The sequence below is a fragment of the Mustela nivalis genome (genome assembly GCF_964662115.1).
Source record: "Mustela nivalis genome assembly, chromosome: 8".
NCBI classification, from domain to species: domain Eukaryota; kingdom Metazoa; phylum Chordata; class Mammalia; order Carnivora; family Mustelidae; genus Mustela; species Mustela nivalis.
The window spans coordinates 138,503,449-138,528,552 of record NC_139027.1 but is presented as its reverse complement, the minus strand read 5'-3'; the positions used below and the strand labels follow the sequence as shown (position 1 = coordinate 138,528,552).

At 54.1% G+C, this 25,104-nt stretch overlaps 1 protein-coding gene across 1 annotated transcript in view; it reads left to right on the top strand.

Moving 5' to 3' along the window:
* The window catches only part of BMP7 (bone morphogenetic protein 7), an 88,044-nt gene extending 63,698 nt beyond the window's left edge, over window positions 1-24,346 (top strand). The window contains exons 4-7 of the mRNA XM_082743641.1: window positions 8,450-8,647; window positions 17,372-17,448; window positions 18,866-18,976; window positions 22,277-24,346. Of these exons, the coding sequence (XP_082599767.1) occupies window positions 8,450-8,647; window positions 17,372-17,448; window positions 18,866-18,976; window positions 22,277-22,426 (536 nt within the window). The 3' untranslated portion in view covers window positions 22,427-24,346. The remainder of the gene's footprint in view (window positions 1-8,449; window positions 8,648-17,371; window positions 17,449-18,865; window positions 18,977-22,276) is intronic.
* Window positions 24,347-25,104: the final 758 nt, after the last annotated feature.

Sequence of the window (25,104 nt, the reverse complement as noted above, 5' to 3'; positions counted from 1 at the left end):
GGGAGTGTGGCTGTGAGCATCGACACGTTAGTGGACGAGGAGACCGAGGCCGAGAAGGGGGGGTCCGCTTGCCTGAAGTCGCCCAGTTCCTCGGGCAGACCTGGGCTTGGCGCTGGTTCTGACTCCAGCCCCCCAGCCTGACTCGCTCTTTGCTGGGACGCCTTCCAGGAGATGTGGTCCGCGGGAACCAGGCTTGGGGAAAGCGTACCCCAGGAGCGTCCGCCGGGGACATGGCTGAGCCCTGGGGACAGACAGCCCGGGACCCTACAGTGTCCTGCTTCCTGCTGGGGGAGGAAAGAGCTCGAGAAAGAACCCAGAGGACAGTGGGCTTCCCGTGCCTGGGACCAACAGAAGTGGCCAGCGCTGCATGTAACTTTTGTGGGCTCCTCCCTCTGTTAAAAAGAAAACTAGTAAAAATGATGTTTCATGACCACGACAGTATAAAGATGAATAGAATCCTGGTTGGATTAAAAATGAAAACAATTTCTGTAACCCTCAAAAGTTCATGTGTCTTCTGACTTTAAGAGACATTAAAACATTTTCACGGGCTCCTGAAAGTACCCAGGCCTGGGCACTGTGCCTGCGGACGGGACAGCCCTGGGTCCGCGTCCCAGGCTGGGGAGCAATGCCGGCCTCTCCCTGCCCCGGCACCTGGGTGTTAGAACCTGCTTCCTGTAGTCCAGAGCCTGTCCGCCCGCACTGGAAACACATTTCTTCACTCAACAAGCATCTGATGAGCCCGGGATTGTCGCAGGCCCTGGGCTACGGCCTGAGGGACTTTGCCATCACGTCGCCCGCTATCTCGTTGGAGTGGAGAGTGACGAGACAGTATGCTAAAGGTCAGGGAGGAGGCGTGAAGACAAGTTCTGGGATCCTCAGGAGGGTTTATCCGGGGTTTTTCCACTGCCACCTTCTGTCCCAAGCCACAGGGAGAGGAAGACATGGCTTTGAACGGAGGCACCTCTGTCCTTGCAGATGTGGAAACACCTGGACATTTGCTCCCAAGACAAGGACTTGGACTTGGACTTGGACCCAAGACAAGGACTCAGCCTCTTGTTCTAGGTTATAGTGTCCTCCCTCTCTCTTGCCCAGAGAAGAAATCACTTGGAGGCTCAGGAGGGCAGCGCTGAAAAGCCCAACTCCAATCTGAGAAGACAATCTGGCGGTCCCTCCTACCCACCTTGCCTCCAGCTGCTGCTCTCGGACACGGAGGGCCCCTTCTCCTGCCACCCGCCCCGTGTCTCCTTCCTTGTGTTCTGGACGTCTGTGCGCAAAGGGTGCCTCGGACTTCTAACCTCAGGCGCGAGAGCAAGTGCCTCTCTTCTCCATTTTCCCCGAAGGGATTGAATGGGATTGCAAGGCATTTAAAGGATTGAGGGTGTCTGCTGTCCCAGCGTTCGGCCACGGCCGCCGCGCCGGGAGCAGGAGGTGAGCCACGCGCCCACGACAGCCGCGGAGGCTAAGCCGCGTAAAGCCGAGGTTGGCGAGCGCTCCCGCCCGCCGTGCAGCTGGCTCGGAGGTGCCTTCGCCCTGCGATTGCTTCACATCCTGTTTGTGCAGAAGCCGAGTGAGAGACAGGAGGAGGCCTTGATGACCCAGAGGCTGGGATGGGTCCTTCCCGGGTTGGGTGTGCGGCCGTGGCTGGGACAACACGGGGTTAGTGGGGCCCGGCGGATGTCACAAGCCATACAGACATTCTCACCCGTCACCTGGGCCTTGGTCCATGGAGACCAGCGGCTGGAGTTAACACGTTTTGCAGGATCCCGACCCACAAGGGGCATTCTGCTGCTGCGGGCCTCCACCAGGGGGCCTTCACGGGGGCTCTGGGCTTGGAAAACAAAGAAATCACAAAACCAAGATGTCGCTTTCTCTGTGATGGGGCTGTGCTCTCTCTTCTCCCAAGAGACCCCATTCGGGCTCCATGCCCCTTCCTCGGGGAGCTTCTGCTCCTGCCTCTCCAGGACCTGCCAGCAGTGGCCTGACGCACACTGGTTTGTCCCTGTCCTCCAGGCCCAGAGTCCTGCCCCCACACCACCACCCACCTGGCTCCCCCCTTGGAAGACCTTCCTCCTCATGCCTTGGGGAATCCTTCCTGCTGTCTGAGGCTCTGTAGGTTGCCCACGTTCATGCCCGAGCAATCTTTTCCTTCCTGTGTGTCTATCCACCTGGACTCAGCGATGGTGTGGTGGTCAAGTTCACAGCTTCCACACAGCTTCTCCCTCTGTAAATGTGGGATCAGGGGCCTGCCTGAGCAGCAGCACGTGGAATGGCCCCAGCACAGTGCCTGGTGCAGAGCAAACACTCGGTAAGGCTTGTTCCTCGTCTATATTGTGAGCCAGCAACAGAGAGAACCAACTCTGTCGGGCAACTCTATCAGGCAAATGATAGACAACAGAAGTGCCTTATCTTGGGCAGTTATGGTTTCCTTTACAAGTCCGGAAGGATGCGGATCTAGGGTTGGTTAGAGCAGAGGTCAGCAAACTTTTCCCATAAAGTACCACATATTGAATTAACTTTTAGGCTTTGTGGGCCAGATACACTCTGTCACAGCTCCTCAACCGTGGCATTAGAGCATGAACGCAGGCGATAAATATGTGCACTAATGTGCAAAGCGGTGTTCCAATAAAACTTTATTTGCAAAACAGGCGGCAGGCTGGATTTGGCCCGCGGGCTGCAGTTGGCCAAGCCCTGGGCTACAGAATCAATAGTAGTCAAGATCTTCTCCCTCCTGGCTCCATGCTGTGTCCTAAGACTCACCACATCACATTTGGTGAGACGGCAGCCTCCACATTCCCAAGCATGGAAGAAGGAAGCAGGCAGGCTAGAGGATCTTCTTTCCTTCTGCCTGCCTTTTTAGGGAGGAGGCCATCTCTGAGCAGCCTGCAGTGCCCATCCTAGGAGGAGCTGTGTGGGAGTCTGGGAAGGGTCTTGGAGCAAGAGCAGGTCTAGAAAGTGGAGTTCCTCTCCATCAGCATGTTGACATGGGGGGGCGCCCTCCTGAGCACCTTACGATGTTTAGCACCATCCCTGACCTCTACCCACAAGATGGAGAAGCACCTCCCTCAAGTCATAAAGCTCCACAATGTCTCCAGACCTTGACCAGTGTCCCCAGGAAGCAGCAGTATCTCCAGCTTCGACGCACGAGATAAAAGGCAGCACAGGAGCCATTCTGCATCCTGATCAGAGTGGCGACCACCTCAGTCTGTATGTTTGGGAAGACTCACTCATCTGTATACAAGATGTTCGTTTAAACACTAACATTTAAAAAAAAAAAAGGAAACCCAAAACAAAAACAGAAGTAAAGCAGCCCACAAAGAGTCAAGCAATGCGTTCCACCAAAGAAGAAGAAAGCAGTGAGCCTTTGCTCTGAGCCCACATACCTGCCTACGGGGTAGACCAGATGTCTCGCCCATGGTGTACGTGTGCAGCCAGCACAGGGGATCAGATCTACTGCTACTTTGGGAAGACCGTCTTCTCCTCACTTGAGGAGGGCCTCTGGGCAGATTAAAATACAAGACATCCCATTACATTTGAATTTCAGATAAACAATAAGTTATTACGTAGCATAAGTATGTCCCATATACTGCCAGCATTATTCATTTCTCTGAAATTCAGATTCAGCCAGGCTTCCTGTACTTTAATTGGCAAAATCTGGCAAACCTGCTCTTGGGCAAATCTTCAGGTGGATGTTTTTTTTGTTTTGTTTTGTTTTTTAACTTATTAATTCTTAGCTGGACTATACATCTTTTCCAACTTCCCTGAAGACACAGACTTTATGGTTCAAGTATTTGGTTTCTCGTGCCTCCCTGTCTCCATCAGTTACTTCTCCCTGCAGCCATCAGCCCGGTGCATGTGGCCTGGCTCCCTAGTTGTGACACTCACCCTGGACATTTAGAGACACACCATCAAAACAGATGCTTGCCCTGGCTTATGCTACGGAAAGCCAATGCCCTGTGATATCATAAAGTGAAACAGAATTCTTCTGCCAGACAACCCACATGTCCTTTCCTCCAGTAAAACCCTTCTCGGCCCTTTTTGGGGGGGGGGTATTAAAACAAAACCCCTATGCACGTACATACTTACGTATGTTGGTGTATGCTTTAAATTTCTTCTCTCCCAGATGTGGTCACAGCTTATCTGATTCCACACTTCCTTCCCCAGACTGTGGGTGTAACCTTCAGGGTACAGGGCAGTGCCTGGCCCCTGCCTGTGCACCATGAATATGTGTAAAAAAGATGAATTAATTATTTAGGTTCCTGGTCCGTTAACTGTCTGGGTAAAACGCCACCTTGTCTCTGGAGTTCTGCCGTTAAAAACTTGACGGCGAGGATGTAACTTTGTGTGTCTGTCCAAGAGTGGAGCTTGTAGGGAGGATGTGTGCCGAGCTGTGGCTCGCCACCCGGGACCTGTGGCCTCCCAGGGGACACTTGTGGATGTGTGCAGACAATTTTGCTTGTCAGGACTCTGGGGGAGGGATGCTCCTAGGACACCTGTGCCCCCCAACGGCCCGAGTGCTGGAGGCCCAGGACCAGCCACTGTGTTGCCGCCGTCTGTTTGGTGAACATGCTGTGGCCCGTCTTGGGGCCCTGACCTGTGCTGGGGCAGTGGGTGGAGGGGACCACCCTGCCCTGGCTTGCAGGGCACGTGGGCAGGACCCAGAGAGGCTGCCAAAGCGCGGAGTCTAGAGGAGAGCCTGGAGGGAGGGGCTCATTTCCGGGCCATCCTCTTCCCCCCACACCAGCCTCTTTGGGCCTCTCACCACCAAAGTCTGGCCACATCCCCTCTCCAGACCCTCTGTGGCTGCTACAATACCTAGACTGTGATCCAGAGCCCCCACAAAGGCCCCCAGGGACCCAACCTTATCACCCCCCCCATTCTGACCCTAGCCCTCCTCCCTGTTCTTCAAACACACATCGTGTGTTCCTGCCTCCTGGACTTGGCATTGGCCGTTCTTTCCATGGGGAACGTTCCTCCCCCAGAATCCCCGTGGCTAAGAGGCCTTCTCTCCCTGACCAGTCCCCCCTTGTCCCAGCCCCGACCCAGTCCTAGTTTCTTCGTGGCCACCATACTCCACGTCCCTGGGCTTATCTTCCTCCCTGGGGGGCAGGGGGACCTTTGGGGGTTCCTCTGGCCTACTGCTGTGCCTGCACCTCGCACAGAGTGGGGCACACAGTAGGTGTTCACTAGTAGTTGCTGAATGAACAATGGGCCAACAGTGGGGTGGTTGTTTTAAGCCTGGGACGTTAACCTCATGGATGAGGTAAAGGCATTTTCAGATGCGAGGCTCCTCTGTGGCCATAGGGGACGAGGTTGGGGTGTTTTGCTGTTGGAGAAAGATGTCCACGGTGTATTGCATAAAACCCAGGTTTATAGGAAACAGTGGTAACCGTACCATCCCAATTATGAGGAACTGCGCACACCTGTTTTTGTAGACACACGTGTATGCGGCTTAGACTAAACAATCACAGGGTTTTAGTCATCTTGGTGGTTGGGGCAAGAAGGGAACTTCAGGACTGGTTTGATCCAGTGGTTCAGCAACGTCACCAGAGATCCTGTGTCTGTCTCTCTGCTCTTCCTTCCACCAGATCAGCCCCATTTGAAAATGTGATCCTCTCGTGGTCTCCAGTTGGTGGCCATTTCTGGGGCTCCGTCCATTCCTCCTACCTGTTTTTCTTGGGGAGAGAGAGGGTTGCTTTTGGATGCTAAGTGGGAAGTTTCTTCTCCAGAAACTTCCATTCATGGGCTGCACTGGGTCCTAGGCCCATCCTTGAGTCAATCACCGTGGCTGGAAGATTAGTTGTCCGTTAGACCACAGGCTCACCCCTGTGACCAGGGCAGGGCCGCTAAGACACAAAGGCTGAAATGAAAATTGGGTTGGGTACCATGGAGAGGGGGCATGGGTGAGACAAATGGCCTCGTCCCCACTGTACAGATGAGGCCACTGAGGCCCCCGCATCCAACTTTACCTCTCTTGGCCCACACCGGGCGGTCAGCGGCAGATGCGAGTTCGGACCCCCCGGAAGTGTCCCTTCTTTCCTCCGTGTCTACCGATTGCTTCCCCGAGGCTGCAGGTCCCCGGGCCTGGCTGTGCTTGACCGCCGCGAAAGCCGGCCGGACACCCTCCCTCGGTGCTGCGCAGCCCGCTTGCAGCCCTCGGATTTACTGTGCCTGGAACAGCATCAGGTTTTCAGGCGAGGCATTTTTATTTTGCCCTAAAAGCCTTCCAGGTGGGGGTAGGGCAAAATACAATTCCTAGGGGCTCCACTTTAATGGTTTCTTTTATAGAATCATTCGTATTATAAATGCATGAACTCGAGGAAACCCTTGCTAAAGAATGCAGGAGAGCCGAACGTTCCAGGGGGTGAAGGTACAAGCGTGGGGTATGGGGGACGCTTGCTCTTTTGAACACGAGCTGTGAGAACACCCAAGCGAACCTCTGGTGCCGATCTGGGCCCCGGGAGGCTGGGTTTCCTGACTTGGGCCCGTCCGGGGGACTCCGGGTGAAGTTAATTCCAGATGTGGACGGGCCCGGCGCCCCCCAGAATCCGCGTTCATTGGCCTCTGACCCTCCAACCTAGCTGGATCTTACGTATTTCTGTCCCTCTTACACAGCCTGGGTCCAGACTCTGCTCGGTCCCTTCCAAGCTGGGTGTCCATGGGCAGGCTGTTCGGCCTCTGGGCTGTTCTCTCATGAGTGACATCAGCTTTCCTTACCCTCTCTCTTGCTTTATCTTCCTTTGGAATATTTATCACCCTGCGGCATGACACCCGGTACATATCGGGCGGTGGCCTTCGCTGCTGGCCTGTTCCCTGCTCCCAGCCCCAGCCCGCCCAGCAGCAGCACACAGGACACGGTCCTTGTTCCATCTGCTCCCTCCTCTCTGTCTCTCGGGTCCTGTATCCTCTGGGTGTCTTCTTCTTCCCCAAGTTCCTTCCAGATCCTCCCTGTCTGGGCACCCAGGGTGAACCCTGCCCTCTCGGTGGTGGAGACTGGATGCCTGGGCTCAGCTGTCACTTCGCTGCCCAGCTACACCCTGTCCCCGGAGGAGCTCCTCTGTGTCACCCCGACCCACGCCCCGGGCCAGCATTTCTCGAGCGTGTCTGACGTGCAAAGCTCTGTTTTGAGAAGCGTCTGTGTTGAATGGCAGAGGCAACACGTGAATCCGGGAAGTCTGGCACCAGGCCAGAGCATGTTTGGTTCGGGGTCCATCTCTCCCCCCTGGATCAGGGGCCGCACTGCTGCTGGGATGGTCCTGCCCACTCGCCAGTTTCCCTCCGGAGACAGGTGGACATTGCACACAGCAGCCGCCGAACCACACTGCATTCTGTCTTCCACCCTCCCTTCCCCGGCCGATTCTCTCCACCTCACCCCAGCCCTGCCTCGGTTTCCCCACCTCTGTAAACGCCCCTCCCTTCTTCCAGGTGCTCGGGCCCAGAGCGTGGAAGTCAGGGATGACTCTGCACCTTCTCACACTCTCTGTCCAGTCCCTTGGCAAATGCTGTCGGTTGTTTCTCTCCAAGTAGACCCGGGCTCTGTGGTTCTCGGCTTTGGATATGCTCTAGTTATGGGACTGTGGGCTGGAACTGGGCAGGGTGCAGGGCACGTCCCTGTACATTTTCTTCTGCAACTTCCTGTGAATCTGTAATCATTTCAAAACAAAACCTTCAACATAAATTCCAAAGACCGATTTGAAAAATGAATCACCGAGGATCTGACTGTCTCTGGCCAGCTCTGCTCCCCGCCGCCTGGGGCCCACCCTGTCCCTCCCCCTGATTTATCCCCCTGATTTATCCCACGGATCCCTCCTTCGTCCCTCCACACCCCCAGTCTGTGCTTTAACCCAGCAGCAGTCTCCTCCCTGTTGCTTGAACACCCCACCTCCCTCCCACGTCCAAGCATTTACCTTTGCAGTACACTCTGCCCAGAAGGCCTGTCCCCAGGACCCACATGGCTCCCTCCGTCGCTGTTACCCAGTCCTCTGCGCAAACAGCCCCTCCATGCCTAAGGTGGTGGTCACTGGGCCTGTTTGCAACTGCTCCCACCCTCCTTGGGCAAACAGGGTTCTCCCACCTCTTGAAATTGGGTGGATCACATGACCTGCTTTGGCCAATGAAATGTAAGGAGCACTTCCATTAGCCGGAGCCCGCAGACCTCAGCCAGGTTCCTACACTGTGTGCACACGTATCAGCAGGGGCTGCCGTGGTCTGTGCTGCCTGCCTGACACCTTGCCCCACTGTGTGCACACCCAGAGGACCCCTCTGTGTGCTTCCCTGCTGTGTTCCAAGCCCCTGAGCAACCTGGCATAGAGTAAATGCTGAATAAGCACTTGCTGGATGTGGATGGACCGATAGCAGGTGCAGGAGTGGACCGTGAGGCGTGCAGCCCCTCCCCGCGCACTGCTTCTCCTCTGAAATCGATCTTCTGTGCATTTGCCTGCTTCCTATCTAGGGCAGAGCATCAACCCCAAGCTGGCGGGCCTGATTGGGCGGCACGGGCCGCAGAACAAGCAGCCCTTCATGGTGGCCTTCTTCAAGGCCACGGAGGTCCACCTTCGCAGCACCCGCTCCACAGGGGGCAAGCAGCGCAGCCAGAACCGCTCCAAGACGCCCAAGAACCAGGAAGCCCTACGGGTGGCCAACGTGGCAGGTATGCCTGGGAAGGTTAATGCACGGACCCCAGGGACCCACAGTAGGACCCCGGTAGGCTTGTGACTCAAAATCCCATCCTGCGCGGAGCTCACCGCCTTAACTGTGTATAAGTAGTAAGTTCATTTCGAAAGGCACGTAGCCAAGCATTAGTAGAACGAAGCCAGTCGTGTAAATTTCCAAGTAGTCAAAATGACAGCTACAAGTAAATGAAAGAAAGCTCTAGAAACATGAAGCGGGAAGACACCACTCCACCTTCCCAGGGAGGCGCTGCTTGAGAGTGAAAAGGAAGAAAAATGGGGGAGTTTGCTGTATTTTCGATTTTAGTTCTTAAAGCAAAAGATACTTGAAACTCATGGCTCCTTTGCTAATGGGTGGTAGTGAGTTTTTTGTGTATTATTCGGGATATTTTTAGGTTTGTTGGAAATATTTTGTTTTTATAAGTAAAAAAAAAAAAAGAGCACTAGATCTTACAGTGTATTTTAGGGGGTACTTTTCGGTTCATTGCCATGATGCATTATGGTAAGTAAAAACAAATTAAAAATAAAGGTAGCATTTTCATAGCTAGCAATTCAAAGATTAGGAGGAAGTACTGGCTAGTGCGTGACTTCGGGGCCGGAGGCATTTAGGTACTTGCTGTAGGGTGTGCGTGGTGTTCTGTGGCTCTTGAGGCTCTGAGGAGGATGGTCTCCCATCTGATAGCAGGGGCAGACGTGGGGCTCGGAGAGGTTAAGTAACTCGTCCACGTGCACAAAGCAAGTGAGAGGCAGCCCTGGGATTTGAGCCTGCTTGGCTTCGCCAGGATGCGCTCTGGTGCCCCCAGTGATCCTGTTAAGTGTCTTCTGATGATTTACCAGGCATTTGCTGAGCCTCACTTGGGCCTGCCTTTGCCAGCCTCGGGGCTTGGCTGCCACGTGGTCCCTTTCCTCCAGGCTGACCAGGCCCCAGGATGTTGCTGGCATCCTGTGGCCTGGGGTTGCTGGGATGAGTTTGGGAGCCTGGTGGGCCTGGACCGGCCTCTTCAGCACTGGGGGTGCCTGTGGCCTGCAGGCCCACGTCCTGACCTGCCCCACAATCTCCAAGACGTTGAGCGCCGCCTCTGAAAAGATGCACCTCGATGCCGATAAGTTCACCACCAAACCATCTTCCCCACGGACTGCAGAAATGACCACCCAGATCCCAAGAGCCCAGCTTGGGGCTGAAAGAAAACTCCTGCCCCGTCCCCTCACCGGGGCCAGCTGTGTGGCTGTCTGAGGGGTGCGCCCTCCGCTCCCCAGATGTCCATGTCTTAATCCCTGGGATGGGTGAATATCTTACCTTACAAGGCACAGGGGCCGAGGCTGCCCGTAGGATGCAGGTTACCCATCAGCAGACTGTGGAATAGGGAGATAAGCCGGGATGGTCCAGGCGGGCCCAGCACCCACTGTAATCACGGGGGTCCTTCCGGAGGGAGAATCCAGCCTCACGTGGTCAGAGAGCTGTGAGGCCGGAGGAGAGCGGAGAGGTGTGACGTCCCCTGCTTTGGAGGTGGGGACGGAGTGTGGCATACGAGAAGGCGGGGGAGAGACAGGGAAGTGGATGTCTCCCTGAGCCTCCAGAAGGAACACGGCCCCCTGACACCTAGACTCCAGCCCGCGTTGGACTTCCGAACCACAGAGCTGGAAGGAGATGAACGGGCGTTGTTTTCAGCCGCCGCGTCTGGGGTCGTTCGTTGACGCAGCCGTAGGAAGCGGAGCCACCACGTTTTACAGGGTGGTTTACGCCGCGCGTCCCTGTGCCGTATCAGGGCTCCGGGTGGGCTCCAAAGCCAGGCAGGGTCCCCAGCGGGAACCGGGCTGCCGGCCGCGTGGGGAACTCGGAGCCGAGCTTCTCAGCTCTGCTCGCTCCTGGGCCCTGAGGCTGGCCCAGAGGGGCATGTTAGGGGGCGCACGGTGGCCAAGAAGCCCCCACTCCCAGACTAACCTTATATTAGCATCAGCTAATTTGGGTTCACTTAGCCAGTTTTTACATTTCTCTTTATTTTCCTTTTTGAAGGCAAAGAAAGGACTGGTCGCTTATGCTTGGTGGAGTTTTTAGAGCAGGGTTTCCTGACCCCCGGGGCCCCGGATGGCTTCAGTGTCTCTGAAGCTGGTGTGCAGGGACTCTGGAAGGCTTCTTCACGGGCCGGTGCATCCACTCTGCTTTTAGGCTTCTCGGAAGGCTCTGTAAGGCCTCCTGTCGAAAATCCTGCCGAATCCCTTAATTTACAGTAGAAACCTCTTCCGTGTTGGCTCTAGCCATTGGGGTCCCTTGGGGAAAGCCCAGCTATGGACCACCCTCGGGGTCTGGGCCAGGCTGGAGGGGGCTGTCCCTTATGAACAGGCCTGAGAGGCAAGGGATGGTGACTAGGGGATGGACACGTCCTGGAGGAGGGAGCTGCAGAGAAGGATGCCCCACCAAGAGCTCGGGGACCAGCAGGTACCCCGAGGCCTGGGTGGGTCCGCTGGACCAGAGTAATCCAGGGAGTGAGACCCACGGGCAGAGAGGCCTAGGCTGGGAAGCAGTGGGGCTCCTTTGAGGGGAGAGGGAGGCCGTGGAATAGGAGGAGGGTGGGGCTGGCAAGGTGAGCGAGATCAGGAGTTTTTTTAAGAGTCACATCTTGAGTTTGAATTTCATCCAAAACAAATTTGGAAGCCTTTGCAGAGCTTTAAGCTGTGGTGTGGGGGCAGGGATGATCAGATGATCCTCCTGGCTGTGCTGAGAATGGCAGGGAGCAGGGTGGGGTGCTCAGGAAGGGTCAGAAGAGGGGAACTTGCCAGATTTCTTTCCATATCAGTCAGGCAGCATGTGACGGCACAATCCATCCTGCAGACTCCAGCATCTTGCAGGCCTGCTGGGTGTAATGAAGGCAGAGGGACCAGGCCTCACGCTGAATTCAACACCTGACTTCTTCCTGCATCCACACCAAACACTCATTTACATCATCCTCAGGATGCGCTCTCACTCCCTCACACGGCAACCTATCTAGCTTGCCTGGAATCTGCCTCCATCCTGGGGCTGGCTTTCTTTCTTTCTTTCTTTCTTTCTTTCTTTCTTTCTTTCTTTCTTTCATCACCACGTGATGGCTGGTATCCTGAACCCTTTCTTTCTTTCTTTCTTTTCAGCATAACAGTATTCATTGTTTTTGCACCACACCCAGTGCCCTCCTTAATGCCCACCACCTGGTTCCCCCAACCTCCCACCCCCCGCCCCTTCAAACCCCTCAGATTGTTTTTCAGAGTCCATAGTCTCTCATGGTTCACCTCCCCTTCCAGTTTCCCTCAACTCCCTTCTCCTCTCCATCTCCCCTTGTCCTCCATGCTATTTGTTATGCTCCACAAATAAGTGAAACCATATAATAATTGACTCTCTCTGCTTGACTTATTTCACTCCGCATAATCTCTTCCAGTCCCATCCATGTTGATACAGAAGTTGGGTATTCATCCTTTCTGATGCAGGCATCATACTCCATAGTGTATATGGACCACATCTTCCTTATCCATTCGTCCGTTGAAGGACATCTTGATTCTTTCCACAGTTTGGCGACCGTGGCCATTGCTGCTATAAACATTGAGGTACAGATGGCCCTTCTTTTCACTACATCTGTATCTTTGGGGTCAATACCCAGTAGTGCAATTGCAGGGTCATAGGGAAGCTCTATTTTTAATTTCTTGAGGAATCTCCACACTGTTTTCCAAAGAGGCTGCACCAACTTGCATTCCCACCAGCAGTGTAAGAGGGTTCCCCTTTCTCCACATCCTCTCCAACACATGTTGTTTCCTGTCTTGCTAATTCGGGCCATTCTAACTGGTGTAAGGTGACATCCTGGGACTTTCTACTTCCTAGTCCTTTTGGCAGTTCATCTCAATCCTTCCCGGAAATGTAATTTTTTTAAAAAATACCAATGCCTGCCCCTCCCCCCCACCCCAAGGCTTGGTAAACCAGAATGTCTGAATGTGTGTGTACGCATACTTACACATCCTTTTGAAGGGCTTTACCTCACGTGATGGCTGGTATCCTGAACCCTCTCATGTGCTGGCCCTTCAAGTGTGGGAGGGACACATGCCCCTGCCTGTGGTCCGCTGCGAGGTCCCTGTAGACTGATCACCCCCCACCCTGCCCCAGAGCCTTCCCCTGCTCTTAGGGGGTGTGGTTTGGGGTTGAGAGACTGGGTCCCACTTTTTTCTCCCCTCCCATGTTTGCACCCAACCCCCTAGGAATTAAGCATCTTCCCCAAATGATCTGGAGGTTGTAACTTGTGAGCTGCTCGGGCAGGGGCTGGTCGAGGCAGATGAGGAACCTGTGTGGGTTCAGGGGGGCCAGACCAGAGGGATAGGGGAGCTGGGGTCTCCTTTGCGGGCATCTCTTATTCCCTGTCCTAGTCTTTCTGCTAATATGAGGTCGTCAGGAAACAGGACTTCCGACCGCTTTCTCCCACAATCCGAGGAGGCCTAGAGAGGTAGTGCAGGTGGCTGGGTCTTTGGTGGCAGGGCCAGCGCCCATCCCCCACTGACACCCACAGCTGGGCTCACAGGCTGCTCACAAAATCCAAATCCTGTTAGATTTCAATGTCTTGGGTTTCAACATTCATCCAAATATCATTGCTTTGCTTGAAGATAGGGTTGGGAAAAGTGACTCTCAGGCCTACACCTGCCCTGCCTCTGCTCATGGCAGACATTACTAATCAATGGTCGCACCACCTTTTCACTGAGCCTCCCAAAGCTTCCAGTCCTTGTTCACTCATGACATCAAGCAGCCAGCAGTGTTGGCACTTGACGTGAAACTTCTTTGCCACGGCCGTGTCCCAAGCTAACATGTTCGGTCCTTCCACATCGCTGGCTGAGGGACGCTCTCCCTCCTTGCCCTGTACCTTCCACCTCCCTCCAGTGAAGAGGGAGAAGGAGGCTGCGCGCTGACGGTGCTACCTGCGGCCGCGCGCGTGGCCACAGCGATGGAGGCCGTCTTTGGACTTCCACTCAGTACATTCTAGACAGTATTGCAGATGGTCCAATAGATCTCTTGAGGCTCTTCTCTGATGGCTCCCTTGACCTTGACCTTCATATCTTAATTACCACCCAGCCCTCCAGAGGCCCTCCTACCCCCCTGCAGCTAGAACCCCAGGCCCCCATTCCTTCTTTGTCCTCCCCGGGCACCCAGCCTCGGAAGTCAGTCCAGCAAAGAAGACCGTGCGCCCCTCCCGCACTGCCTGCTGGTGAGCTCCGCTCATGCCTCCTCCTCCCTGGAAGGCTCTAGCACCTGCGTCTCTGTCCTTGGTCAGCAGCTGCTGTGGTTAGGGTTCTTGCTGACCTTCTCGGTCATGGAGGGCACCCTCCTCTCCATTCCCCTACATCCTCGTCATAGAATTTTCCTCCTTTGGATGCTTCTCTGGCTGGCTAGTTTCCTTCTGGTTCTTACACAAACATCACTTCTTCGGAAGAACCTTCTGTGAGGACCCTCTATCCCACAGCCTCCCTGGCAGCCCACCCTCCTCTTCTGTCTTGTTCTCCACCTCGACAGGATGCAGTTTCTGTTTACTCACTGGCTTACTGTCTGCCTCTGTCACTGGAAGACAAGTGCCCCCAGGGCAGGGCTTTGTTTTGTTCATACCTGTAGCTCTGATGCCTAAAGCAGCATCTGTAAACCAGTAGACACTCAGTAATGGTTTGTATGAATGGATGCATGGATGGAGGGATGCAGGGATATATGGACAGAAGCATGGATGGATGGACGGATGCACGGATGGAGGGATGCATGGGTGGAGCACTGGGTACTGAGGTGGTGAGACTGTGCCCACCCCACCCTCACTGAGGTCATCTCAGAAGCTCTGAATGTCCCTGAGGGCCAGGATCCCTCCTGTAAAGACACATGCAATTCTGTCATAATGGATTCAATGTGATTTCTCTCACTGGTTTGCAAATCTTTAAAAAATTGCTTTGCTGAACTATAGATATAAAGATATGTACAAAATCAGGAATATTCACAGAGGCTGGTGGCGGTGGGAATTGCACGGGATTGAACCACCCAGCCGTGCATATGTGCTCATCTCAGACCTACGCATTTCTGGAAGGCTTCTTGGAGACCATTTTCTGATCGCTGTGCCCTCTGCTGCCTCCCGCCCTGTCTTCTTCTCCTTGACCTTGTTCTTCCTTTTCATTCTCCATCCCACCCTCACCCCCTCGCTCATCACTTCATTTCAGATTTGTTCCTAGCCTCGGCGTAGCCCGGGTGCCTGTACATTCATTACTTCTAGGACAACATAACGCCCAGCAGGTGTCTAAGGAGATCTTCCTGACTTACAGTGTATGGTTGCCACATGTGGCTCACACCCATTTCAAGTCTCACACCCATTTCACAGATGGGGAAGTTGAGGTCCAGGGAAGGGAATTCAGTGATATCCTTTTTATCTTATTGTTTCTCATTAACCGAGAAGCCATACAGTTAGACTTCCTGGGGACCGCAGGAAACTGATTGGTATTTCACTTCTTCCAAATGTGGCTTGGTGTTGGGTTTGGAGGAAGCAATCATTAACTCCAAATGGTTAAAGAGTGTGTGTGGGGGGGGGATGAAGTGTGTATATAGTTTTAACCTTTCTTCGCAGGTGGGCTGGAAGGATAATAATCAGCCTCTGGTGGCTATGAGCTGAGTGCTGTGCTAAACAGATTTGAACACACATGGCTGCCCCAGTGGGCACTTCCTCGTTGCTCTGCAGATGAGGAGCCCAAGGTCTAGGAGAGCCAGGGTCTGGCTTCAGAGCTGGAGCCACACCCCCTTGCCTGGTCCTGACCCACTGGTCAGACTCCACTTGGGAGCTGGTGTGCTCTGGGGTCTATCTACACCACCATGGTCTTACCTGGGCTCTAGCTGACAACCACCCCCACGCCAGATGCACCTTTCCAGGCAGGAGCCCTTGGGTGGTTTGGCTGCAAGTCTCAGAAACACAGATCAGGTGGCTTCAACCACTAGGAAAGCCACTGACTCCCAGTGCAAGTTTGGGTGGGCATGAGGGTTGGTTGATCCAGAAAGTCAACAAGAATGAAAGCCCTGGCTTACTGTCCTTGTCCCCCATGTTCAGTGTTGGCTTTTCCTCAAGGCTGTGGCTGTAGGTAACCATCAGCGCTCCTCCTTTGCTGTTCCCAGGCAACAGGAGCAACAGATGAGCATCTTTTCTCATGGTCTTCCTTAAGAATTAGGAAACTTTTTCCAGAAGCCCCCAGCATGCTGCCAGCATATCCTTTTGGCTTGAATGGGATCCTTTGCTCTTATCTGAACCAATCCTCACTCTGAGGATGAGATAAGAACTGGTGAGCTCAGTCCTGGCTTCTGAACCAGTCAGTGACAAGGGCTGGGGTTGCCACAAGCCCCTGAGGCCACCAGAAGGGCCATTCACCTAGCCATCTGAGAGAACTGACCGGGCAGGTAGAAATAGGTGCGTTTGGATGGTTCCCAAGTGCAGGTCAGGCAAGCAGACAACCCTGGGTCGTCTCCTGGACTTTCCTCTCCACCCTGTGAGCCGTTCTCCTTGTGTCCCTCACCCACTGGTGTGTATTACCTTCTGGGACTCTGAGGCCTGGAAGGATCACAGCCATAGACAGAGGCATTGACTTCTTTATATGTGTGTTAATGACACAAATATTGATTGACACTGGGCTCTAGGGACCCAGTGGTGACCTCACAGTGTCGAAGAGGCAACATATGAGGAGAGATGTGAATATCAAGTAGAGCCAGACTTAGAAAGATTACAAGAAGAAGCATTTCGGGTGGATGAGACAGCAAGTGCAAAGGTCCTGAGGTAGGAACAGGCTTGGCAGTACAACCACAGCACAGAAAGAAGACTGTGGCTTAGGAATCAGGGCCATATTGGGCCATACAGGCCAAGGGCAGGTGTTGAGACATTGCTCTGAGCATGAAAGAAAGCTCCTAGAAAGTTCTAGCTGGAGGAAAGACAAGGCATAGATAGGGGGAAGAAATATTCATAGCTGCAAATGAAAAATTGTGCAGGAACACCAGAATGTGTGTGTGTGTGTGTTTGTGTGCATGTGTGAGAGAGAGGGGGCGGGGGCAGAGCTTCCTACATGTTCCAAGTGCTCAAACCCTAGCCCAGATGCCTGCAAACATTACATACTTCTGGAAAACCCCAGTGCATAGTTTTCGCTCCTCAAACAAACCTCAGTAGTGGTATGTCTCTCTGGGAGGTCAGTGGGATTGGCCTTTCCACCCTCTCATTTCTTCCTGGTGGTGGGGACTTTGTCCCAGGCCCGGTCTGTGCCCCTCCCTGCTGCCCTTGAAGAGGGTGAGTCTTGCAAGGCAGGCTGGCCTCAGCAGGTGAGCTTGACCAGAGGCAGACCCCTCTAGCAGGCCCCTGCAGCCAGCATGGTGGCACGTGGGTTCCTATATGGACTCCCGGCAGCGGTCAGCATCCGGACAACACCTGTGCACCGAAAGACCAAGGTCCACGGACGGATCCGGAGAGGGCTCGGGGCTAAGATGGCACAAGAGGGATGGGGGTGACGGCACTGCCCACCCAGGCTGCTTGCTGGGGGTGAAAATGAGTTCTAAGGCTACGGGTCCTCAAACAGCTGTTGTGTTGGAAAGGTCTCCTTCTAGCTGAGTCTGTCTGTGTTCACACCACTGCCTTAGACTGAGGGAGCCTTAATATGTGTGTGTGTTTCCTCTCCCCCACCCGCACCCCTGTCTCCCGCCAATGCAGAAAACAGCAGCAGCGACCAGAGGCAGGCATGCAAGAAGCACGAGCTGTACGTCAGCTTCCGCGACCTGGGCTGGCAGGTAAGGACGGGTGGCCGCACGGGCCCCGATGGCTAGAGCTCCAGCGTGGGTGTCCCTGCGCTGTTCCCCACAGCAGCGGGCCTGCGTCCTGTGTGTGCAGTGAGTCACGTTTCTCACCAGAATCAAGAGTCCTAAGCAGGTCGAGATGTCAGGTTGAGGGTCGCCTCATGGCATGCAAGAGCAGAAACTTGGGGGGGATTCAGGAGAGAACCAGGAGCCCCCATACTCTGGACTCCGAGCCTCATTTGCTGTGGGAACTTGAACTCCATCCTGCGGCTGGCTGCTCCTCTCTGATGGGGCAGAGCCCGTCGCCTGCAGGGTCCCCCCATCCCCCGCTGCCCTGTCCATCCCTCCCCTTCCATGATTCAGATTCCCCGGGGCAGGGGTGGATTGGCCCAGCTCGGGTTGGGTGCTTGGTCCGGCACCTGTCACCTGTTTGGGGATGAGCTTGTGTCATAGGACCGTGACGGCTCCTTCTGGAATGATTCAGACAGAATGGGACAAACGGCAGGGGATGAATCCTAGGACAGGCATGAGGGTCACGTACTCTAATGACTGTTTATGAGCGTCTCTGACATTCTGGGCACTCTTCCAGGCTCAGGAGACGCAGCAGGGAGTGTGACCCTCTGCCTGCCCTCATGGAGCTCAAATATCTGGAACAGGGCTTTGAGATCCCCGAGACCAGTGGTTTTGTTGTCCACTCCTCAGCGGGCTTGTGGTTTGGTGAGGGAGTCCAGATCCCTCCCTGGGGACCGTGCACTAGTGGGACAGTAGCCCACAGCCGGTGTGGAGCCCTCCTGTGGGTCTGTGCCCCACAGGGCGCCTGGCCGTGCCTGCGTCCTGGTGCTGGAGCCCGACCCCAGGCTCCAGCTCCTCTGCAGACAGAGTCCACGGACTTGAGTCCGTGAGGGGTGTGCATGCTATCTGAACAGCATCCCCGGGCTGACCCAGCCCTAAAGGCGGGCCTGGCTGTGAGCATCCTCGACCAAGCCATGCATGTGCACCAGGCACGGGCGGGTTTGTCTACACAGTCACTTCATTCTCAGTGTTGTGGGCGAGTCGTCACTCTCCCACGTTGCTCAAAGCAAACTGCCAACTTGTAACCACCTCTCACAGCGCTGGAGTTGACGCCTCCCCCTTCCCCCCAGCCCCGGTCACACGTCTCTGGGCCACCTCCCAGCAAGGCTGTGCCGGCGTCCGTTCTGGGCTCAGCCCAGCCCCTGGGTGGTCTTTGCCTCATCTTGTCTTCTGCGGGGACTGTGATCGTCCAGCCTCCGCCTCTCCCGCTCCTGTGGGACCCCCAGCTGCTCAGGACGGTGTGGGCTGTGTCTTTGTCCCCTGGAAGCACGGAGCCTGGCCCGCAGGAGGGGGCTGGGGCGTGAGAGGTCCTGTGGGGCTCATGCTGTGCCTCCCGCAGGACTGGATCATCGCTCCTGAAGGCTATGCTGCTTACTACTGTGAGGGCGAGTGCGCCTTTCCTCTGAACTCCTACATGAACGCCACCAACCATGCCATCGTGCAGACGCTGGTGAGTGTGGGCTGCATGGCCTCTGGGTGGGCCAGCCAGGGCAGGGGCGCGCGGGACCCGCCTAGCACTCCTCCCGACTGGGGCCCTGACTTTTCACGGGCCTTGGGCTCTCCTCCTGGCGTAGGCCCCTTCCTCCACTAAAAAAAAAAAAAAAAGAAAGAAAGAAAGAAAAAAGATTAAAATCATACTTTATAACAGCATTGGCGTAAAGATGTGTGTAGTCTCTGACCCTAAAGTTCACAGATTTCTCCCGATTCGGAAAGAAAGAAGAGCAGTTTCAGGAGCTCCTAAAGGTATCTTGGATAATGTCCCTGTGCCTCATGGTGACATTAGCCCTGGCCCTGCCTCTCTCTGGATACTGTTCTCGGTTGCCACATGTCTGCTGGTCACCCATGAGTGTCCCCACCCCTGGTTCCCAAAGCCCGGGCTTCCCTGGGTTCAGGCCGGCTGTTTATAAACAGCTCATAAACAGTCTCGCCCCCGAGCTCAGGTCTTTGCCTCCTAGCCTTGATCTTTGGGGTTCAGCCATCCAAGGGCATCTCCTGCAGGTAGACACCGCACTGGGAGCTGAGGACACCGCAGGGAGCAGCACAGACCTGTTCCCTGCCCTTGGGGCTCAGTTTCCAGGGAGAAGTAGTCAGGTGAGCAAAGGAGGAAGGACGAGGAAGCTGGTAGACAGGACCGCGGGCCAGAGAGACGGGGCGGGGCAGGGGCCGTTTCAGGCTGAACTTCCAGGGGATCCTTGGAGGATTCACTGTGATAAGAAGATAAGCTCTTAACAGGGTACCCAGCCCTGCTGACTCTTGGGAGAAGTGATTAACGACTCTACGGAAAACAGCAACAGTGATAAAAATTCGGAACTTGGTTCTTTGCCTAGAATCTGAGGCTCAGGGATCTTGGTTATCTAGCTCCTTGCCATGAACATCATGGGGTCCTTTCCCTGGCTTGAATGCTCCTGGCGATGGAGAGCTCACGACCCGGGGCCATCCCTTCTGTCCTACAGTTCTGTTTGTTCTGAAGCTTTTGGCTTCTTTTGTTCAGTGGCAAACTTGTTCCTGCCTCACATGTTATGTCTTGGGAAAAAAAAAAAAAAACACCTATTCCTTTCATTTGGACCTCTCTCTGCCCTTCGAGGGAAGGCTTCTCTTTTAGCTGTGCTTTTCCAAGGCCCTTCCTTCCCCAAAGGTAAACTCTGAAGTCCTGCTTGGGATTGAAAGGCCTTGAGCTGGAAATGAATCGTGCTCCCAACCTGTCTCTTGGCCTAGGCCTGTTCTCCCATGCCCGCGTGCGCCCTAGGGTCCAGCCCTGATGCCCCTGGGAGGTGCCCGGGGGGGGGTCTCCTGCCTGCCAAGGGCACACCTCTACCCTCCGACCTGCTTCATGGCCCATACAGGGGGAGCCCGGCGTTCCCCTGATCACCCACTCAGTCCGCGTGTCGCGAAGGGGCTCTGGGATCAGAACGAGCTGATTATTCTAAAAAGAGGTTCTGTGGTCCTGCTTAAGAAGGGGGAAGGGAAGGAAAAATAAAGAAAGATGAAAATCGAGAGGGAGGCAAGCCATAAGAGACGCTGAGCTCTAGGAAACTGAGGGCTGCTGAGGGGAGGTGGGCGGGACAACAGGGTCGCTGGGGGATGGACATGAAGGAGGCATTGGCCGAATGAGCACTGGGTCTTGTTTGCAACTGATGAGTCACGAAATTCTACCTCTGAAGCAAATAAAAAAAGGGGGGGACCCTTGCCTTTGGGGGTCCTGGTGAAAAACACAGGAAATGAGCTGATGTCTGGGATTTGCTTTCAAATTATTCAAGGATGGAGGAGCTGGGGGGAAGGTTTAGATCTGTAAAGTTTGAAATCGTCCATAATAAAAAAGCTTCTAAGTGTGCTGTCTTATGTCAGAGGTCACAGGCTGGAGGCTTCCAGAATGCTTTCACTTGGCACGCGCAGTGTGTTGGAAACCTGGAAGTTTCACATGCAAACAAAGCAGAACTAAATCGCTGGCCTGTCCTGGACACTGGGCACACCCAGCTGCACTGGCCTTGATTGGCGGAGGTCCAAGGGCAGCATCTGCCTTGGGTTTGCCCCAACCCTCACTATCCCCTCTTGTCTTACTCCTTGCCTCCTTCACTCGTCGGGTGGTGCCTGCGTGTCCCCTTCGGGCCTTTGAGTTTGTTTGCCACCCGCACCCCCGCCTTTGTCTGCTGTGAGGTGCACAGAATCCCAGAGCAGGAAGGAGCAGGAAGCCCGGCGGCATCTGGCTTCATCCGTCATCCCTCCCTTCTGGACCCCCTTCTTTCTCGCCGACGTCCAACCAAGTGCTTGCCCAGTGTGGTCCTCCAAGTTTTACTGCTCAAGAGGCAGGAGCGTCTAGGACAATTTAGACCTGCACCATCCGATCCGGTAACCACTTTTACACGTGGCTCTTGAGCCCTGGAAATATGGCCCATCTGAATCAAGGTGCTTTGTCAGTGTAAAATGAACATGCTAGGTTTTAAAGACAGAAAAAAAAAAAGATTCTTTGTGATAAGTGCGTGTTGAAATGATAATATGTTTGAGATACCAGGTTAAATGAAGTACTGTATTTAATTTTACCTATTTCTTTTTCATCTTTCCAAACGTGGCCGCTAGAATGTTTTAAATTACACGTGTGACTTCCATTGTATTTTTCTTGGACAGGACAGGTCTAGCCCAGAGGTCAGCCGCCTTTCTCTGAAAAAGGCCAGATGGTAAATATTTTTAGCCTCGTGAGTCAGAAGGCCTCTGTTGCAGCTCCTAAGCTCAGGCCTTCGCAGGGCAGACGCAGCCCTGGCTACTCTGGAACCAATGGGCTTGGCCGGGTGCTAATAAAACTTTATTCCCAAAACCGGGCCTTAGGACGGGATTTGACCTGCTGGCCCTTACTGTCTAACCCAGGTGTTCTCCACTAGGGACAGATCTGCCTCCCAGGAGACATTTGGCAATGTCTGGAGATGTTTTGGGCGGTCGTGGTTGGGGGTTGAGGGTCTCTGGCTCCTGGTGGTGGAGCAGAAAGACGCGGTGAACGCGGTGTGGTGCGTAGGACCGCGGGGTGGTGGAGAGCCACCTGGCCGCTAACTCCCCAGCTGTGGACACCTCTGTGCTCTGGTCCCCTGGTCTGTGCACCAGAGGTTATGCGTCACGGGCCAGAACTGGAAGTGTGATGTGTGGTCACTCTCAAGGGGGCGTGTCACGTGCGTCATTTTGTCCAAGCAGCTGACGTTCCTTATAGAACGGGAGTAGGGACCCAGCGCTGCTCACCGATGCCGCCATTCTTTGTGTGTTCCAGGTCCATTTCATCAACCCCGAAACGGTGCCCAAGCCGTGCTGTGCCCCCACTCAGCTCAACGCCATCTCTGTCCTCTACTTCGACGACAGCTCCAATGTCATCCTGAAGAAATACAGAAACATGGTCGTCCGAGCCTGTGGCTGCCACTAGCACCTCACAGAGGTCAGACCCGCTGGCACTACGCTGTTCCGGGGTCCTTGGTCTCTCACCAGCCAGTGCCACCCACCACCCAGCACCGCAACCGCCTTTCGCGAGACCTGCCCCGCCCCCGTCCCCAACCTTAAGGGCGTAGGAGGATTAAGGAATTGGAGAGGCAAATGCCTTTTGATCAGGTTTTCATCAACCTCCCATGGACAAGATCCTACACGCTGCTGCAGGCAAAACCTAAAGGAAAGAAAATATATAAAGAAAAATTGCCCAGCCCTGATCATGGGCTGTGAAGTCTCAGCCATGCACTGACTCGTTCCCAGGGGTAATTAGGAGCACCCTTCAGCCAGGCCACCCAGCAGCAGGAGGAAGGGGGCATGGCCAGGGGTGGGCACGTCTGTGTCTGTGCTCAAGGGAAATTGACACGGAAGTTCCTGTAATAAATGTCACAATAAAACAAATGAATGAAAATGGTTAGGATGTTACAGATATATTTTCCTAAACAATTTATCCCCATTTCTTGGTTTACTCTGATTTCATAAACAGAAGCCGTGGCCGGCGGAGGCAGGGGAGGCCCCCTCTCCGTTCCGTTCTGGTTTCATTCTGAGGCTTGCAGAGACCTGCTGTTTACATAGACTTGCCCAAACCCAAGATGTGACTGGGAAGGGAGAGGGCAAATTTCTGCTGGGAGGAGGCGGTGTGTTAACCTTGAAGGAAAAATATGTCCCGTCCTTCGGTTGGGTGCATGGTGGCGGAAATTAAAATAGGCGTGAGAAGCGCCGACGGATGTTTGGAATTGGTTTTCTAGCTCTCCTAGTGGTAGAAAATCAACATGGAATGAGAGGACAGCCACCGGGAGAGCCCACACCTTGACCCTGAACTCTAGCTAACATGACCTATTTTAAGAAGTGTCAATGAGCCCTCACTCTAGATGGGGGTGGGGTGGGCAGGCATGCTGTCCCTCCCCCGGGTGGGTTCCCCTGTTGGTCATGATTAGCAGCATTCTGGAGTCCAGGTGCCAGCCAGGGCCGCTGTAGCCACTGTTCTCATTTGCAGACCCCTCCTGAGCACTCTGCAAACTATCAGCTCCTTGAGGTAAGGAGCCGATGGCACGGTGGAGATCTGCTAGGGGCAGGATACGGTGGACGTGAATCTCAAATGGAAGGATCTAGAAACTGCCTTGAGAGTGACGTCCTAATTGAGTCCTCCAATTCAAAGGTGCCATCTCTGATGTGGCTCTTGGCATGAGCCTCCCTCGCCTTGGCCAGCGGGTCCCCTAAATGCTGGGCACCCAGCCCCCAGCTACCATGCAGGCCTTGTGGCGCTCTGGGCTGTCTGTAAACAAAAAGCAGGGTTCCCCAGGCAACGCCTCTGCCCTTGGAACCCAGTCCAGCAGGAAATCATTTCTCCATCTTGATTAAGTTGGTTCCTAGAAACACTGGGGTCCCGTTTTTATTTTCTTTTATTTTTCTTCCTCAGTAGCTTAGGCCGCAGCCTCCAATCTGCCTGGTCAGTGGGGAAGAGTCACTGTATTTGCCGTGCTTTGTTTTATCTGTTGGCAGATCTGGGGATTTCTGTGTGGTTCCCTCTCGGTGCAAGTTTTCTCCCCATCCACGCCCCACCTGGTTTCTGGCTAGCATCCTTTGTACATTGAAACATGTAAATAGTTGTTACAAAACAAAGAAATTATTTATGTCCATTGGAAGCTCATTTTACACCCTCCTTCAGTCCCTTGTTCAGGATGATGAGCTCGCTTTCCCCAGCCTGTTTGTTTTCTTATTTAAGACTATTTATTAACGATCAGACCAATGTACCTTCAGCTTTTGTATAGAGCAGCCTTCAGCGAATTTTCTGTATAAATAGACAAAATAAAAAGGGTTTTGACTTTTCAATAAAAGAAGACATTTGGTTCTGATTCTTGGGGCCATGTATGTCCGTGTGTTGTCTTTTCTCTCAACTCCTGGACTTTGGAGTTCTGTTGGTTTGCTAAGAACTCTCTGCCTTGGCCCCGCCATTAACACGCTGTTTATCATCCAGGCCCTGGGGAGAAAGGGGCGCTCGTCAACATTTGCTGCAGCTGTGTGGGGCTCCAGGCAGGAGAGATGGAACCCAACAATAAATGGGAATTTGGTAGGCTCCACTACAAAGATCCTTGATTGAATTACAGTGCAGCTGTCAACAGCTGTTTCAAAGAGGCAGGGGGTAAATTAGCTGTGTTTACTGCTAACATAGTTTAAAGATGTAGTCATCCCAATAAAATAGAGGCGCAAGAAAGAAAGGAAAAAAAAAAGAAAGGCAGGGTGGGGGATGTGTACACCCAAAACTAAGGCAGCACAGGCCCCAGAGCCAACATTGTCCAGTGCAAATTATTTCAGTCGTTTGGGGGCTGCTATTAGCTCAAGCCATGGAGGAACCCCTGGGGGCCTGGTGGGGGCCGGGCCTACCGCCTCACTATGCACAGAGCTCACTCAGCCATGCAGCATGGAACAACAGCTCCGGTTCCTTCTGCCTTTGAAGTGCACACTGAGGTCACCTGATGGATGTTAGAACCCCAGCTGTTACTTGGCCAGACTTTTCGCTCTTCTCCCGTTGCCTCCAATGAAGCAGCCGCTCCTAACAAGTTCCAGCCCCTGTGATCTCCAAACCCTCCTGTCACTGTCCCGATGCGCGAGTTAGCTTTT